This window comes from Saimiri boliviensis, chromosome 17, assembly GCF_048565385.1.
Source record: "Saimiri boliviensis isolate mSaiBol1 chromosome 17, mSaiBol1.pri, whole genome shotgun sequence".
Lineage (NCBI taxonomy): Eukaryota > Metazoa > Chordata > Mammalia > Primates > Cebidae > Saimiri > Saimiri boliviensis.
The window spans coordinates 30437749-30453791 of NC_133465.1; the positions used below are offsets into that span (position 1 = coordinate 30437749).

A 16043-nucleotide genomic window follows, 5' to 3' on the forward strand; every position below is an offset into this window, starting at 1 on the left:
GGCGCGTGCCTGTAATCCCAGCTACTCAGGAAGCTAAGACAGGAGAATTGCCTGAACCCAGGAGGCGGAGGTTGCGGTGAGCCGAGATCGCGCCATTGCACTCCAGCCTGGGTAACAAGAGCGAAACTCCGTCTCAAAAAAAAAAAAAAAAAAAAAAAAAATAAGATAAAGTACTAACATACATAAGATGAGCTCAAAAACCTTCGTTATTATTGTTATTATTATTATTATTTTTGAGACGGAGTTTCACTCTGTCATGCAGGCTAGAGTACAATGGCGTGATCTTGGCTCACTGCAACCTCTGCCTCCCGTGTTCAAGGAGTTCTCTACCTCAGCCTCCAGAGTAGCCGGTATTACAGGCACACACCACCACACCCAGTTAATTTTTGTATTCTTTTTTTTTTTTTTTTGAGACGGAGTTTCACTCTTGTTACCCAGGCTGGAGTGCAATGGCGCGATCTCAGCTCACCGCAACCTCCTCCTCCTGGGTTCAGGCAATTCTCCTGCCTCAGCCTCCTGAGTAGCTTGGATTACAGGCATGTGCCACCATGCCCAGCTACTTTTTTGTATTTTTAGTAGAGATGGGTTTTCACCATGTTGACCAGGATGGTTTCGATCTATTGACCTCGTGATCCACCCGCCTCGGCCTCCCAAAGTGCTGGGATTACAGGCTTGAGCCACCGCGCCCGGCCAATTTTTGTATTCTTAGTAGAGACAGGGTTTCACCAAATTGGCCAGGCTGATCTTGAACTCCTGACAGGTGATCCACCTGCCCGGGCCTCCCAAAGTGCTGAGATTACAGGTGTGAGCCACCACGCCTGACAAAAACCTTAGTTATTATAACCACTAACTTTCTTTTTTGTTTATCAACTTTTGTATGGAGAAGAGTGACCAAGCCCCTGGCTCCTTGTTGACATCTGACCTGGAGTTCCAGAATAGCTGGAAGTACCTTAGACATCTGGGTCAACAAAGGAGGACTTATGGCCTTGTGTCATCCTGGGAGTCTAAGGAGGGTCCAGGTTGGAAAGCAGATTCTGGCTCCAAGTCGGCAAGAGCTCTGTTCCATGCCTGGTTCCTTACTCACCAGGATGGATGGCTTTCCCGGACACTTCCCGTCCTGGCTTCCCCTCCCTTGCAGTTCCTAGACTCTCTAGAGCTACCAAGGGAAGGAGGGGTTGGGCAGCAGCCCTACCCACTCTGGACTTGGGTCTGGAGGAAAGTGAAGGTGGGGATCAGGCAGAGCAACAGCAGCAGCAGAGATGTGGATGATGGTGGAAAAAAACGTGTGAAGTCCATCCTTTTCCCTCCTCTCCATCTTGGCTTTGGAAGCCGGCACAGAGAGAAATGGAGGAGTGTGGTGCGTGGAATGTGGGTGATGTGGCGATAGATAACTTCTTTTCACATTCTCCTGCCATCATTTTTTCCATCTCTGCTCCCTCAAAGCACTGTGCTCCTCACCCCTGCCTTGCCTGTTAGCAGATGTGTGTGAAGCCAGCACCACAGTCCAGGTGTGTGTGGTGTTTGTGCTGCACCCCGCACCAGATGTGCGAGTTCTGTGTTCTGTGTGCATGTTGTATTAGTCTGTGTGTGAGTAGATTTTCTGTGTGCTGTGAGATATGTGCATGAGTGTGTATGTTGTACCCGAGGGGATGAGGTTCCTATGAATGCAGCTGGCCCTGTTCTACGGACGCAGGACAAGTTTACAGACACAGAAATGGACTCTCCTTTCTTTTTTTGAGACTGAGTCCCGCTCTGCTGCCCAGGCTGGAGTGCCATGGTCAGGTCTTGGCTCACTGCAACCTTCACCTCCCGGGTTCAAGCGATTCTCCTGCCTCAGCCTCCTGAGTAGCTGGGTTTACAGGAATGCGCCAGCACGCCCGGCTAATTTTTTATATTTTTAGTAGGGACGGGGTTTTTCCATGTTGGTCAGGCTGGTTTCGAATTCCTGACCTCAGGTGATCCACCCCCCTCGTCCTCCCAAAGTGCTGGGATTACAGGCAGGAGCCACCACGCCTGGCCTGAACGGACTCTCTAGCGGGCATTATTGTCTCTGGAACAGGTTGTCCCACAGGGGCCGGGGGCGGGGAACGCTGCGGGGTGGCGCGGGGGCTGGGAGCCCACATCAGGTTTTCACCCGGGGGTTAGGCCTTGGGAGAGGCCTGTGGACAGAGAGGGGAAGCCCGGCTTCCTCCGGAACCGGAGAGACCTTGAAGCCAGGACGGTGGGTGGAAATGGCGGCGCCCGGAGGCCCTCGATCGCCGGCGGGCAGAAGTGGGTGTGCCGCGGGGTTCCCGAGGGTCGGCGGGGCGGGGAGCGGGCAGGTATCAGGTCTCCATATGTAAGCCTGGAGTCTGAAAGTCTGAAGTCCTGCTTGCTTCAGCTGATGTCTCTCACCCCCTGCCTGCGTTCGCCGTTGTCCCTGATCGCTTCCCTGGACTAGCCCCTCACCCAACCCTGCCATCTTAACTGTTCTTATGATAATGTAAATACCTCTCACTCAACCCTGCCATTGTAACGGAATTTGTGGTCATGTATACTCCTTGCCCCCTACCCCACCACTGTAACTGATCTTACTCTGCAACACCCCAGCCCCCCAAAACACTACCCAAACCTATAACACCAGCTCCTATCCCACTGCCCTTTGCTAATGCCCTTTTCGGCTTTGGCCCACCTGCACCCAGGTGAATAACAGCCACAGCCATGTTGCTCACACCAAGCCTGTTTGGAAGGTCTTTTCATTCAAACCGCGCGGTTTTTCAACAGCCAGAGTGTGCAGTTGAGAGAATGGCTGGTGCGGGGCTAAAATGGGGCTGGGACGAGGCTCGGTGTAAGGCTAACAGCTGGGGCTACGATCTGGAGGCAGGGTTAAAATCTGGGGTTTGGACTGCGATCTGGAACCAGGGATGGGTGGTGAGCGCGGGGCCTGTAAAGTTAAGGTCTGAGATAAACGCTAAGTCCTAGGGTTACGCGGGGAACAAAGAGGGGCCTGGGAGGCGCCGGGAGGCCCCGGATGAAGAACGCGGCTGACGCTGAGCCCGGGGCTGGAGAGACCACGCAGCGGGAGCGGGGAGGGGCAGGCGGGCGGGGGCTGCGCCAGAATGAGTCGGAGTTAGGGGCTAGGCGGGGTCGAAGCCTAGACTGGAGTTCACGGTCGGGCCGAGGGCTCCGCCTGGCAGAGGCTCGGGGTTGAACTTCACGGAAGAGACCTGTGGAGACGAAGACTTCGGCGGAGAGCGATGTGGGTCAGAACTACGCTCACAACTGAAAGGTGGACTAAGGAAAAGACCGAGCCCAAGGCCCGCTCGTGGGATGTGAGACGGCGCCGCGGTAAGAGGGGCGTGGCAGAAGCTGGGGCGTGGCGCAGCCTGGCTCGTGGACCCGGGGCGGCGCACGCGGGAGGCGGGGCCCAGGGCTGGGCCGGGGCGGAGCTAGGGCCGGGGGCGGGCTTGCGTCGAGCCGCGGGCCAATGATTGAAGACTGGGAACCTGCGCCCTGCTGGGCCGCCCGTGGGTTGGGCTGGAAATCTGGGCGGTCGGACTGGGAGGCACCGCCGGGCCCTACCGGCGGGCGCCGGCTGCTGCCTTTGAAGCGCGGGTCTTGGCTGGGGCCCATGGACCAGTGCCCACCCCGACGCCGGGGCGGGAGCGGGCGGTTCCATCGACCCTGAGGGTGGACCAAGGAATCTGGGGGTTCCACGCGTGACATCACAATTGCCTCTGCGGGGGCGAGGCCAGAGAGGCATTTCCTAGGAGACGCGGGCGCACTGCCCCTCCCTTGCTTCCACCTTTTCCCTCTTTCCTACTTTCTTACCTCCCCTTTCTCCTTCCCTCCCTTCCCTCCCTACTCCTTTCGACTGCTCTGGTGCCCACCCCCTGTGCCTCGAGGGCGGGGAGAGCCCCTCGGCCCCGCAGGACAGGGAGGAGTCAGTACAGATGAGCATCACCTGTGAGTTTTGAGTTACGCATCTGCGCGCGGATTAACACCTCACAGGGAAAGACACCATAAGCCTCCCACTTCCTTTCACCCTATCACCCTCCTCATTCATTGTGTGCGCAGTGTCAGTCACTCGCTGCAAGAGCTCTGGACAGCTGCTGGTCAGAGCTCCTGTCCTCTGGAACTAAAGAGCAGACTGCTTTTCTCACCTCTGAAGAGAGTTACTAAATTCGTCTCCCCTTTTGTCCCTCCTCCCCTGCTCTCCTTCGGAGACACAGCTGATGGGTGTCCGAAGTCCTGGGGAGCTAGTCAGTGAGAGTAAACAGGCTCTGACCCTGCATTTGCGCCTCTTTCATGGTGGCTCCTGAAACAGCAAGGCTCCTGAAACAGTAGTTTTGGTTCCTCACCCTGGCTGGGGACCCTGCAGCATTGGCAGTGTTGGGGCTGAGAAGCAGGTGTAGTGGGAGGTGACGACTGGAAGGACAGGTGTTTCTGTTGTTTTGTTTTGAGACGCAGTCTCACTCTGTCGTCCAGGCTGGAGTGCAGTAAGCAGCAGGATCTCTGCTCACTGCAACCTGCACCTCCTGGGTTCAGTCGATTCTCATGCCTCAGCCTCCAGAGTAGCTGGGACTACGGGTGTGTGCCGCCACACCTGGCAAATTTTTTTATTTTGAGTAGAGACGAGGCTTCACCATGTTGACTATGCTGGTCTCAAACTCCTGACCTCAAGTGACCCATCTACCTCGGCCTCTCAAAGTTCTGGGATTATAGGCACAAGCCACTGCACCTGGCCTGTAAGGACAGGTTTTGCATATGGAGATGAATGTCTTTTATTTTATTTATTCAATTTGAGATGGAGTTTCACTCTTGTTGCCCAGGCTGGAGTGCAGTGGCGCAATCTCAACTCACTACAACCTCCACCTCCTGGGTTCAAGCAATTCTCCTGTCTCAGCCTCCTGAGCATCTGGGATTACAGGCAGCTGCCACTACGCCCGACTATTTTTAGTAGAGACGGGGTTTCACCATGTTGGCCAGGTTGATCTCTTAACTCCTTCCTGATCTCAGGCGATCCGCCTGCCTCAGCCTCCCAAAGTGCTGGGATTACAGGTGTGAGCTACCACGTCCAGCCAGTTTATATTTTAAGACAGAGTCTTACTCTGTTGGCCAGGTTAGAGTGTTGTGGCATTCTCAGCTCACTGCAACCTCCACCTTGCCAGCTCACTCAAGCAGAATGTGGTTTTAAGGCTTGGCTGTGGAGTTTCATATACAGAATGACCCTTTGTTTACAGGCATGTGTCCCCAGCCAACAGTAAGTAGACAGGGCAGAAAGAGCATAGGCTATGGAACCAGAAAGACCTGGGTTTGAATCCTACCTCTGCCATCTATTAACATATATCTTGGAACAAATTACTTATTCTGAGTGTCTGTGTTCTCATCCGTAGACTGGGGCTGTGGTGGAGATTTAGAATCAAAAGCATATATTTTAGTTGAGACAAGGTCTTACTCTGTTGCCCAGGCTGGAGTGCAATGGAGCAATCATGGCTTATTGCAGCCTCTAATTCCCTGGGCTCAGGTGATCCTCCCACCAAAGCCTCCCAAGTAGCTGGGACTACAGGTGCACACCACTAGCCAGCTAATATTTTTTGTAGAGATGGGGTTTTGCCATGTTGCCCAGGTTGGTCTTGAACTTTGGGCTCGCGATCTTCCCGCCTCAGACTCCCAAAATGATTGGATTACAGATTTATATAATTTCTTTTTTTTTTGAGACAGAGTCTAACTCTGTCGCCAGGCTCCTGGCTGGAGTGCAGTGGCACAATCTCAGCTCACTGCAACCTCCGCCTCCTGGGTTCCAGCAATTCTCCTGCCTCAGCCTCCCGAGTAGTTGGGACTACAGGCATGCGACCACCAGCCCAGCTAATTTTTGTATTTTTAGTAGAGACGGGGTTTTACCATGTTGGCCAGGATGGTCTTGATCTCTCTTTTTTTTTTTTTTTTTTTTGAGACGGAGTTTCACTCTTGTTACCCAGGCTGGAGTGCAATGGCGCGATCTCGGCTCACCGCAACCTCCGCCTCCTGGGTTCAGGCAATTCTCCTGCCTTAGCCTCCTGAGTAGCTGGGATTACAGGCACGCGCCACCATGCCCAGCTAATTTTTTGTATTTTTAGTAGAGACGGGGTTTCACCATGTTGACCAGGATGGTCTCGATCTCTCGACCTCGTGATCCACCCGCCTCAGCCTCCCAAAGTGCTGCGATTACAGGCTTGAGCCACATGCCCGGCTTTTTTTTTTTTTTTTTTTTTTTTTTTGAGATGGAGTTTCGCTCTTGTTGCCCAGGCTGGAGTGCAATGGCGCGATCTTGGCTCACCGCAACTTTCGTCTCCTGGGTTCAGGCAATTCTCCTGCCTCAGCCTCCTGAGTAGCTGGGATTACAAGCATGCACCACCATGCCCAGCTAATTTTTTTTTTGTATTTTTAGTAGAGAAGGAGTTTCACCATGTTGACCAGGATGGTCTTGATCTCTTGACCTTGTGATCCACCTGCCTCGGCCTCCCAAAATGCTGGGATTACAGGCTTGAGCCACCGCGCCTGGCTGATTTATGTAATGTTGGAAACATGGAAGTTGATGAAATTATCCAGGACATGCTTTTGTAGAGTCTTCTGAAGAGGCGACCAAGACAGAACTCTGTTAATCACCAATTTAAGGTGTACAGCAAAAGAAGAAGAGATAGCAAAGGAGACAGGGAAGAGCTAAAGAGCTAGTTGGAGAAGAAAGAGAAAGATGAGATCTGCCATGGAAGCCCAAGGATCAGTTTGCAGAAGAAAGAGATTCATTGGTCAACAGGGTCAAATGGAATGAGACAAGAAGGCCACTGAGTTTGGCTACTGGGAAACTGCTGGTGGCCTTTGCCAAAGCTATTCAGATGAAGGGGTGGATGGCTGCCATGTTGCAGGAGGCTGGAGGAGAAGAGGTGGAGACACTGAGCTCACTGAAGTTAGGGACTGGGCCTCTTTTCTAGTGCCGAGTGAAGCCACCCAACATACGTCCTCTAAATGAATGAGTGAATCAATTTGAGATGAGATGAGAGGGGGATATGCAGTTGCAGGAGAAACAGGATCGACAGTGTTTTGTTTAATGATGTTTATAGTCTGTAAGTGGGGGGAAAGCCAGTAAAAACAAAGAAGGTGTCAATTCTGGCTGGGACCTAAAATATAGATGCTTTGGGCATGAGGAAGGAGGGACACCCTTTCCTAGGGAAGAAAAGTTGATGAGGGTTGGAACTTCCACAGATAATGCCGGTGAAATTATCTGCTGAGAGAAAAAAACAGTGGTTGCAGGAGTTTCCGGGAAGTGCTTAAAGTCATTCATTCATTCACTCGTTTGTTCGTTTCACAAATTTTGTGTGCTGGCTGTGCTGTGGAAAACAGGTAGAGGAGCTGGTCAGGGACTTGTAGGAGGATGACCAAGTGCCTTGAAGGCCTGCTGAAGACCCCAAGCAATCAGCTTCTCTTCCTTAAGCAGGCCTCAAGTCCAGTGGCTCAAGGGACAAAGCTAGTTGTGGGACGGAAAGGCAGAGGGGCAGACTCTGTCTTGTGGTTGCTGATGGCTGAGGGAGCTGGTGCCCCTGTTGGAGGTCTGCTCAGGGTCACCCTCTGTCCAAGCTCCACACACCCTGGGATAGTTCTGGAGCAGTCCCTCCTTGCCTAGACCCTGGCTGGCTCCTATTAATCACTCTAACTTTAGTGATGCTCCTTCCAAGAAGTCTTCCGTAATCCCCCATTCTCTTTTCCAGTCCTGGTAGGTGGCCCTTGTCCTGTGCTACTGCCATTTCCCTCTCTGTCAGCATCTGTATCACACTACTGTAATGAACTTCCCCTGTGTCCCGTTCCCCTCCCATAACCCCTCAAGAGCAGGGACTGTTGTTTTATCTCTGCGTCTCCAGGATGCAGCGGGGGCCTGACAAGTGGCGCTTCTTGGGATATGTTTGGTGAATAAACGGCACAGGGAGGGGGCTGCTGCCACCACTGCCACTCTGTGCTCTCTCAGATGTAAACAGGTTTCCCAGCTGGGAGAGAGGACATCTGCTGGCTGATGTGGCATCCAGCACTGATGTGTCTACCATCTCCTCTGAAGGTGGGTCCAGGAGACCTTTGACCCAGCAGACCCCCCGTCACCCCTCACCTGGGAAAGCTGGCACCTGGTGGGAGTTTGGTCCTGAGGCAGGGAGGGAGGGAAGTGTTTGGTTCTGAAGGATTACCCAGCTGCCCCATCCTCAACCCATCCCCTACAGATGCCAGAGGGACCCCTTTCTCAAGGCCGCAATCACCCTATTCCTTTGTATAGCACTAGGGCACATAAGTATCTTTGATATATGTGAATTGAGTCCTCCCAACAACCCTGCAAAATAGGTATGACCACCATCCCATTTTGTGGATAAGGAAACTGAAGGCTGAGAGAAATAAGGGAATTTGCCCCTAGGCCACACGACTAGTAAGTGACAGACCCACGACTTGGGCTCACGCCTGACTACAAGTTCAGGGCACTTTGCCACTATGCTGCCCTTTGGCCCAGCTCAGCAGTGGTGAGGGAGGCTGAGCTGGTGGTGAAGTTCCAGGGTCCTGCCACGCACCGTGCCTTCCTCATCTCCCCTGGTGATTAGGGTACCAGAGGGGAGGAAAGAGATACAGAGATCACCACAGGGGTCAGCGGTGTAGTGAGGTCCCAGGACTTCACAGCCTCGCTTGGGGAAGGGAAGGAAGAAGAAACGTGGGTAAGCCCCAGGCCAAGCTTCTGGCTCACCTCTCAGCACTGTGAGGCCACTTGGACTCACATCCACAGCCTGGGCTCGTTCCTGGCTGGGGGCCGGTATGAGGTCTCACCCTAGTTCCACTCCTCCTGGGGACTGGCGAAGAAGGCACAATCCTCACGGCCTCTTTGAGGGTAAGCCAGCCATAGGACCCCAGGCCAGTGCCTGCTCCCTCCCTCCCCCAGGGGTGCCAGGGAACCTGAGGTAAGGTCCCTGGTCCTCTGCCTGGTGATTGAGATCGTGGGCTGTGAGAGGCACAGAGTCGCCTCTTGGGCTTACCTTTGAGACAGTGCCAGGAGGGGACAGCCAGTGGTAGATGAGGGCCTCAGGCAGGGTCAGAGGAGAGGCAGTGGGGGTAGACCTAGGGAACTCTCCTGTCTCTAGGACTGGCATTGAGCTGAGCAACAGAGGTGGGGGCCTTCCTACAGGGCTTTTCCCTAACCCCGAACTCTCACCCCAGCAGCTTCTTCCTGTTCCCTGGGAAAGGGGATGTGGTCTCTGCGCTGCCTAAAAGGGTGCCTAGGCTGGGGGTGGGTCGGTTGAAAGCCTGGAGCTCTAGGGACTGGGGAGAGCATCGGAACATGCTGAGTGAAAAGCAGGGAAGGATGAGGAAGAGGGGATGGGAAGGGAGGGGAGCGAAAAAAGTGTCAGGTCGGAGGAGAAAAGGGGCTTAGAGGAGATGGGAGGAGGGGGAAATGGGGAAGGAAGGACCCGTCCAAAGCTAAGGAGCATGACGCAGGCCTTAGCTCCTGGCCAGGCTGTGAGGGGTCAGAGTGGGCCAGGGCAGGTGTAGGAACTGAGGATGCTTCGGATCTGCTGCTCCTGGAGCTCTGCGGTGCCATGGTAGGAGGGCCTTCTCCTACCAGGTGCCTTGTAGAGCAGGGCCGACACTCACTGCAGGCAGCTGGGTGAGGGGCAGGCAGGAGCCGGTGGAGGCCTCCCACTGGAGGGAGAGGACGGAAGGAACAGGGAGTCACAGGACAGCCAGGGGCTTGTGATTGTGAGGGCCTCCTGTGTATTAGACATGGAAACAGACATTTTGCTGGGACCTGGGGTTACTCTGAGGCTGTTACTACTACTGAAGCAAAATACTTCTTGGGTGGGGGCAGCTGGTGGCAGCAGGTGAATTTGGTGAAGTTTTAGCTTGAGCTGTGGGAAGACCCAGAGGTCTGCAGCTGCTGCTGAGTGACCCAGACCCCTGCCCCCTCAGGTGACTGCAAGGAGTCTGACAGGTGCTGCCGGAAACACAAGCAATGCACTGGGCATATCATCTACCCATTCGCCTCTGACTGTGGCCGCCACAGCCTGCACCTACACTCTGTCAAGCACTGCGACTGCAATTCTAGGTGACAACCTCCCCCCGACTTGGAGAACCCATGGCAGAGCCACATCCAGACTTTCATTGTGGTCCCCCCTTCAACCTTTGGTTTGCCTCTTCAGCTTTGACCTGGTGCTGCTGGCCCAGTCCCAGCTCTCCACACCTTGCTTTGCTCTAAGAGCGATGGGGAGGAGGTCTGTTGGCAGCCTGGGCCACGCCTAGCAGAAGCCCACTGTCCTTCAGGCTTCTGGCTTTGGGTCCCTGGGGGAGTGATGGGAGACAGGCTGAGAGTCCCATGTATGGCAGGCTGAAGGACTGCTCAAAGAATAGCAGCAGCTCCGGGGGCGCGGGGCCAGCCTGCTCCTGTGTCATCAAGTCCCCTTGCTTTGAGCTCACCCCGGAGGAGCAGCATGTGGAGCGGTTCTGGTATGGCTGGTGAGTGAGCTCCAGTGGGCTGATGGGGAGGGGGCCTCTACAGGGCAATGCCCCCACCTGTCTGTCAAACTTCCTGTCGTCCCTCCTCCTAGGTGTAAAAGCTACAGACCTGTCTCTGTGGCAGTGATACACCATCCCCTTCACCATGAGTGTGGAGCAGATGATGTACATGAAGAAGAGGAAGAGGAGGAGGAAAGCAAGCCTCCTATCCCGGCGCAGGTGGGGCCCGCCACTGCCTCCCCTGACCTAGGCACCACCATGGCCACTGGTACCCCTGACTCTGCAGCACCCATCACCATCTGGCGCTCTGAGAGCCCCACAGGGAAGGGCCAGGGCAGCAAGGTGATCAAGAAGGTAAAGAAGAAAAAGGAAAAAGAGAAGGACAAGGAGGAGGACACAGATGAGAAGGCAAAGCTGAAGAAAAAAGCCAAGAAGGGCAAACTGACTAAGAAGAAAAGCCCAGTTAAATCAGAGCCTTCCCCTCCAGATGTGAGCCGATCATTAAGCCCAAGACAGCTGGCCAGGATGTCCGAGTCCAGCCCAGAGAGCCGGGAAGACCTGGAGAGCGAGGACAGTTCCAGTGGCCGGGGGCAGGGGGAACCGTCGAGCGAGGATAATGTGGAATCATCACCCAGGAAGAGAGAGAACACGGTCCAGGCCAAGAAGACAGGGACGAAGCCCTCACAAACCAGGAAGGTAAACAAGAGAAAATCTCCCCCAGGATCAAACCCCAATCTCAGTTGAGGCCAGGGTGTAGAATAAATGCCATAAAGCCTGTGGCTGGCTCCCTGCTTGCTGTTCTCTCCCTCCAACCTGGCTGTTTCTTGGGGAACAGGGGGTGGCTCAGGGCTGCAGGGGTTTTCAAAGGCAATCCTGCTTTCTCGAGAAAGCCCATGGGAAGGCAGGCGGGAGGGAAAGGCAGGGGCACAGCCCTGTTTCTTCCTCACACCCTAGGACAAGGGTAAAAGATGCATCTGGGGTGGGAAGGAGGGCTCTACCCTCTCTCCTGGGAGAGACTGGTCTGTGTGAAATCCATTTCTGGGACAGACAGTACTGTCTGCAGCGACAACCCCAATAAACGGAACTTTCTAACCCACTCTATGCTACTGTGCCTGGACTTTCCCTCCTCTTAGTGGCTCTGAGGAAGGTGCTCGTAGTACCACTGGGAACTGACCTTCCCAGCTGGAGTGGTCCAGCTCCTGGACCCTTGTAGCCATTTTTTTTTTTCTTTTTTCTTTTTTTTTTTTTTTTTGAGACGGAGTTTCGCTCTTGCTACCCAGGCTGGAGTGCAATGGCACGATCTCGGCTCACCGCAACCTCCGCCTCCTGGGTTCAAGCAATTCTCCTGCTTCAGCCTCCTGAGTAGCTGGGATTACAGGCATGTGCCACCATGCCCAGCTAACTTTTTGTATTTTTAGTAGAGACGGGGTTTCACCATGTTGACCAGGTTGGTCTCGATCTCTCAACCTTGTGATCCACCCGCCTTGGCCTCCCAAAGTGCTGGGATTACAGGCTTGAGCCACCGCGCCCGGCTTGTTTGCCCTTTTGTGTTGAAGGGAGCAGACCTGAGTTCCTGGCAAAGCGGGTTCCTTTCCCCCAGCTCTTGATGAAGAGGGAGGGAGTGTGCCATGTCTGGGCGGCAGTGGCCTTTTCGGACTTCTCTGTTAAGCCCCAAGCCAGAGACCCCACTCTCCTAGCGCTGACTCAGAGTGAGACGAAGCCCTTGTGCAGAAACAGGGAATGCAGGAATCCAGAACAAAAAACGCAGTGGGGCATGGATGAAGGGCCAAAGCCAGTGTGTTGGAAGGGAGCAGGTGGGCGGGGCCCCATCCTGGGGCAGGAACACCTGACTGCTGGGAGCTTGTCAGAGACCAAGGCCCAGCTGCAAAAAGGGAAGAGACGATGGCAGAGACTCAAGTTGAGAAACCCAGATTTACTTGTGGTCTTTCTCCAGTATGCTGGAGAAAACCAGCAGGCACAGTGGATGGGGCAGCTGTGCTGTGAGTGAGTGGGTGTAGTATAGCGGGTAACATTTGCGAGGTACTAGGCGTTGGGCCAAGGAGCTTGCACACGCTGCCTCGGTCTTCACAGCAGACGATGAGGCAGGTATCACTATCTCCATGTTACAGCTGAAAGACTGCAGGAGCTGGCACAGGCTCACAGGGTTGGGAAGTAGAGCAGGGATGGGCCCCAGGCAGTCTGATGCAGAAGCTGCCTAGTCTATGAATCTCTGCCTCTGATGGATCAGAAGAGGGAGTCAGGAGAGTCCTTGGAGCTCCAAATGCTGCTTTGAAAGCCACCCCTCAAAGAGCCAGAGAGTTGGAGAGAGAAGCTTTGGCAAGGGCTCCGTAGAAACACGTTTATTCAAATGACAGGCAGGAAGCGGTGGTGGCAGAAGGTGGGAGAGGGCAGCCAGGCAGGGGCTGGGCAGGTGAGTGCCGCTTCCCTCTGTCCCTCGCAATCCTGCTTGGACAGCTACCCGGCTGTTGGCATCAAGATCAGAAACACTTTCCCTCTTCTCCCTCCTGCCCCAAACTGAATAAATAGCATCCCTCTCCCCACAAGAGCTAGGGGAGACTCATGTGCTGAGCTTGGTGCCCCAGTCACAGCCCAGAGTCCGATGAGGGCAGAAGTTCAAAATGGCTTGTAGGGACAATACAGAACTGTTCCACTCATTCTCACCTTCTTCTTCCTCCTCCCTGCCACACTCCCCTCCCAGCCTGGTCCCAGGACAGGTGGTCAGCGAGGGTCTGGAATGGGAGAATTGTTGCCTAGCATACACTGAGCTCAAGTTCACAAGGCTATCTAGCCTGTCACCCATCCAGGTTGACCACCAAAGAGAACGTCACTTCACGCCACTTTACGGACAGAAAAGGAGGGGCAGGGAGGGAGGCAGTGGGCGGCCAGGCCTTTCCCAGCCTCAGAGGTAACCAGAGTCCGAGGAGCAGGCCCCCTACCGATCCATCTCATCCAGGAGTGGGGTGGCATCGCCAGCAATGGACATGGGGGTGCTTTCGATCATGGGGCTGGGGGAGGGCCGAGGTGTCAGCCGTTGCTTCTGTTTCCGCCGTTCTGCCTCCTTCTCCTGCAGCCACTGCTCCGCCATCTTCCCCCAGTCGATGGCTGCATGGCTGTTGGACCTGGGAAGGGAAGAAAAATTTAGATTGGGACTTTGTTAAAAGGAAGTCTTCCTACCAATCACTGGGGAGTATCCACCCTTGCAGAAAGGGACCTCACACCTATGGGCAGCAGCCCTTCTGCTGGGGTGAGGCAGATGCAACAGCAGCTGGTTGCCACACTGCCCTCTTCTGTCTTCCCCCAGAAATTAGTGTTCCTGATATATCACATGGTCAGGGCCCTCAGTGGATCCAGAGCACCTGCCCATGCTAAGCCTCTCAGCTTCTTGACAACACCTGCCCCCACTACTGACCTGCACTGTGACAACATCCAGATACTTACTTTGGCTGCTGTTGCCGTTGCCGGGAGCTGGAGGAGGGCTGGGGCTGGGCCTGGGCCGATTGCGGGGTGGTGCTGGCCTGGAGCTGGTGGTACTGAGGGGTGGTGATGGGCTGGCTTGGGGTCGTGTAGGAGTAGCTAGGGGTCATCAGTGGTGTGGCCACTGGCTGTTGGGCTGGCGTTGGGAATACCTGGAGAGACACAAACAGTTAAATGGCGATGGGTGTGGTGTTTGTCTGGCCTTGCTGTGAATTCTGGGTAAGCACAAGGGTGGGCTCAGCAAAGATTTCCAGATGATCCTCCACTGAGTGTGTGCTGCTGACCAGCAGTGGGAAGCCTGCAGGCTGGCACCTAGCACACAGTGAGGCCCGCCAGTCCCGACCACGTCAGGTTTCTAGTGGCTTGCGGATTCCGAAGATCCCAAAGGCCTGTGGAAAGGTCACGCCCTCTCTTACTCTCTTCCCCTTCAAATGGGCCTGAGGACAAGGAGTATCTGTTGGAGACAGTTACCAAGGCCATGGCAGCCCCATCTGTGGGCAGTGCAAGAGGCCAGTTTATGAGCCCCACCCTATACAGGGAGCCTCCTTCCCAAGTCACGTACATGGTAAGCACTGCTGCCGCCTCCACTGCCGCCATAGCCATACTGGCTGGAGGCCCACTGGGCTGGGGTGGCATTAGGGTTCTGTCCTTGGCCTGTTACCGCAGCAATGGCACTGAACATCTGTGAAGTCATGTTCTGGGGCAGGGCATTCACAGCCCGTGTCAGATCTGTAAGCACACAGAGAGGGGGAGGGGCATGTTAGAGGTGAAAGTCCCTTTAGTTCCATCCTTCCCACCTCTAGTTCCAGGCTCAAGCTCCTTACCTGCAAGGTTGATGTTGGCCGGGGTAGCATTGATAGAGGCAGGTGTCCGGGTCCTGCTGCTGCTGCTAGGGGTGATGCCTGCAGGAAATCCAGAAACCTATTTTTGGTTTTCCAATTCAGTGAGCTGGAAGGGGCACTGAAGTAGGTGGAGGGAGGAAGGGAAGCTGCATCGGCAGTGGATGGAGAACATTCCTGATGCTAGGAGGCTGGGGGCTAGTAAGATAACTGCAATGACAGCCTACTCCTCACCACTCCCCTAGGCTGGGACTACTCTGAGTCTGGTCTGAGGTGTTCCTCCAGCCATATACCCCTGAAGTCAGAAGACCAGAACTCACCTGGTACAGGATCCTGGTAGTGATCCTTAAACCATCTGAAGAGTCCATTCACGGTTGGGAAGATCTGACCCCGGTACCGGAATCCCTCTGGAGTCACCGTTACATATTCTATCCTGGGATTTTAGAAGGAAACATGCATCAGAAACCACTTGGGACTCACCATGAGAAAGCGACCAGAACAGATGTCCACCATGTGAAGTAGCCATTCTGGGTGCTAGGGGAAAGGAGAGATGACACAGCCAGTCCCTAGGCCTGTGAAGGGAGGTGAGCGGCACAGAGTACAGTCAAGGCCAAGGAGTCGGTGGCCCCCCGTGTGCTGCATACAGGCTGCTGGAGGAAGGCTTGCTGGAGGCTATGTCACCATACTGGGCTGCAGTGCGAATGCAGCATACAGCCAGTGAGGTGAGACGGAGGTCCCATAATGCCAGGGTTGGAAAGGGCCTTCCAGGGTAGCAAATTGCAACTCCCCAAAAGCAGGCATCTTTCTGCAGTGGCTGTGGAAGGTGGTTAGTCTGCCCTTCAACACTTCTGAGTAGCAGACAGTAGTTAAGAGGAGGGCTCTAGGTTAGTTCCAATTCTAGTTCTAGTTTTAGCTCTGTCATTCACCACCTATGACACATTGTACCAAATTACTAAACTTGAATCTCTGCTTCATTTGTCCAATGAGGACCACACCATTTCAACCTATGGGGTGGGTGTGAGGATAAATGAGAATGCACAGAGCATATTCCACAACGCCTAAAGCTGGGCTGTGCTCAATAAAGTCCAGCTATCAAGGGCAAACAGACAATGCTACACAGTACACAGTTCTCATTTCTATTAGGTTAACACCTGCGCCCTAACTCTGTAAGTGTTAATTCTGCCACACAAGGAGAGTCAGCTGCTTTCCACAGAAGCT

At 54.4% G+C, this 16043-nt stretch overlaps 2 protein-coding genes across 5 annotated transcripts in view; one reads left to right on the forward strand and one right to left on the reverse strand.

Annotated features, from left to right (window-relative positions):
- The first annotated feature begins 3236 nt into the window (after positions 1–3236).
- Positions 3237–11598, forward strand: PROCA1 (protein interacting with cyclin A1). 2 transcript variants are annotated; one of them, XM_039476282.2, is made up of 5 exons: positions 3237–3327; positions 7979–8065; positions 9949–10084; positions 10363–10491; positions 10584–11598. In XM_039476282.2, exons 1-5 carry the CDS (start codon positions 3237–3239, stop codon positions 11233–11235), a joined length of 1095 nt encoding a protein of 364 aa, XP_039332216.1. In that variant the 3' UTR covers positions 11236–11598. The 2 variants fall into 2 exon arrangements, with proteins under 2 accessions (XP_039332216.1, XP_039332218.1); XM_039476284.2 differs by lacking the exons at positions 3237–3327; positions 7979–8065 and adding an exon at positions 3516–3945.
- Positions 11599–12836: 1238 nt separating this feature from the next.
- SUPT6H (SPT6 homolog, histone chaperone and transcription elongation factor) overlaps positions 12837–16043 on the reverse strand; it is a 44636-nt gene continuing 41429 nt past the window's right edge. For all 3 annotated transcript variants that reach the window (XM_039476289.2, XM_039476287.2, XM_074388465.1), the window contains 5 exons: positions 15146–15258; positions 14811–14888; positions 14549–14715; positions 13951–14138; positions 12837–13631 (listed from right to left, as the gene is read on the reverse strand). In XM_039476289.2, the coding sequence (XP_039332223.1) occupies positions 13445–13631; positions 13951–14138; positions 14549–14715; positions 14811–14888; positions 15146–15258 (733 nt within the window). In that variant the 3' untranslated portion in view covers positions 12837–13444. The remainder of the gene's footprint in view (positions 13632–13950; positions 14139–14548; positions 14716–14810; positions 14889–15145; positions 15259–16043) is intronic.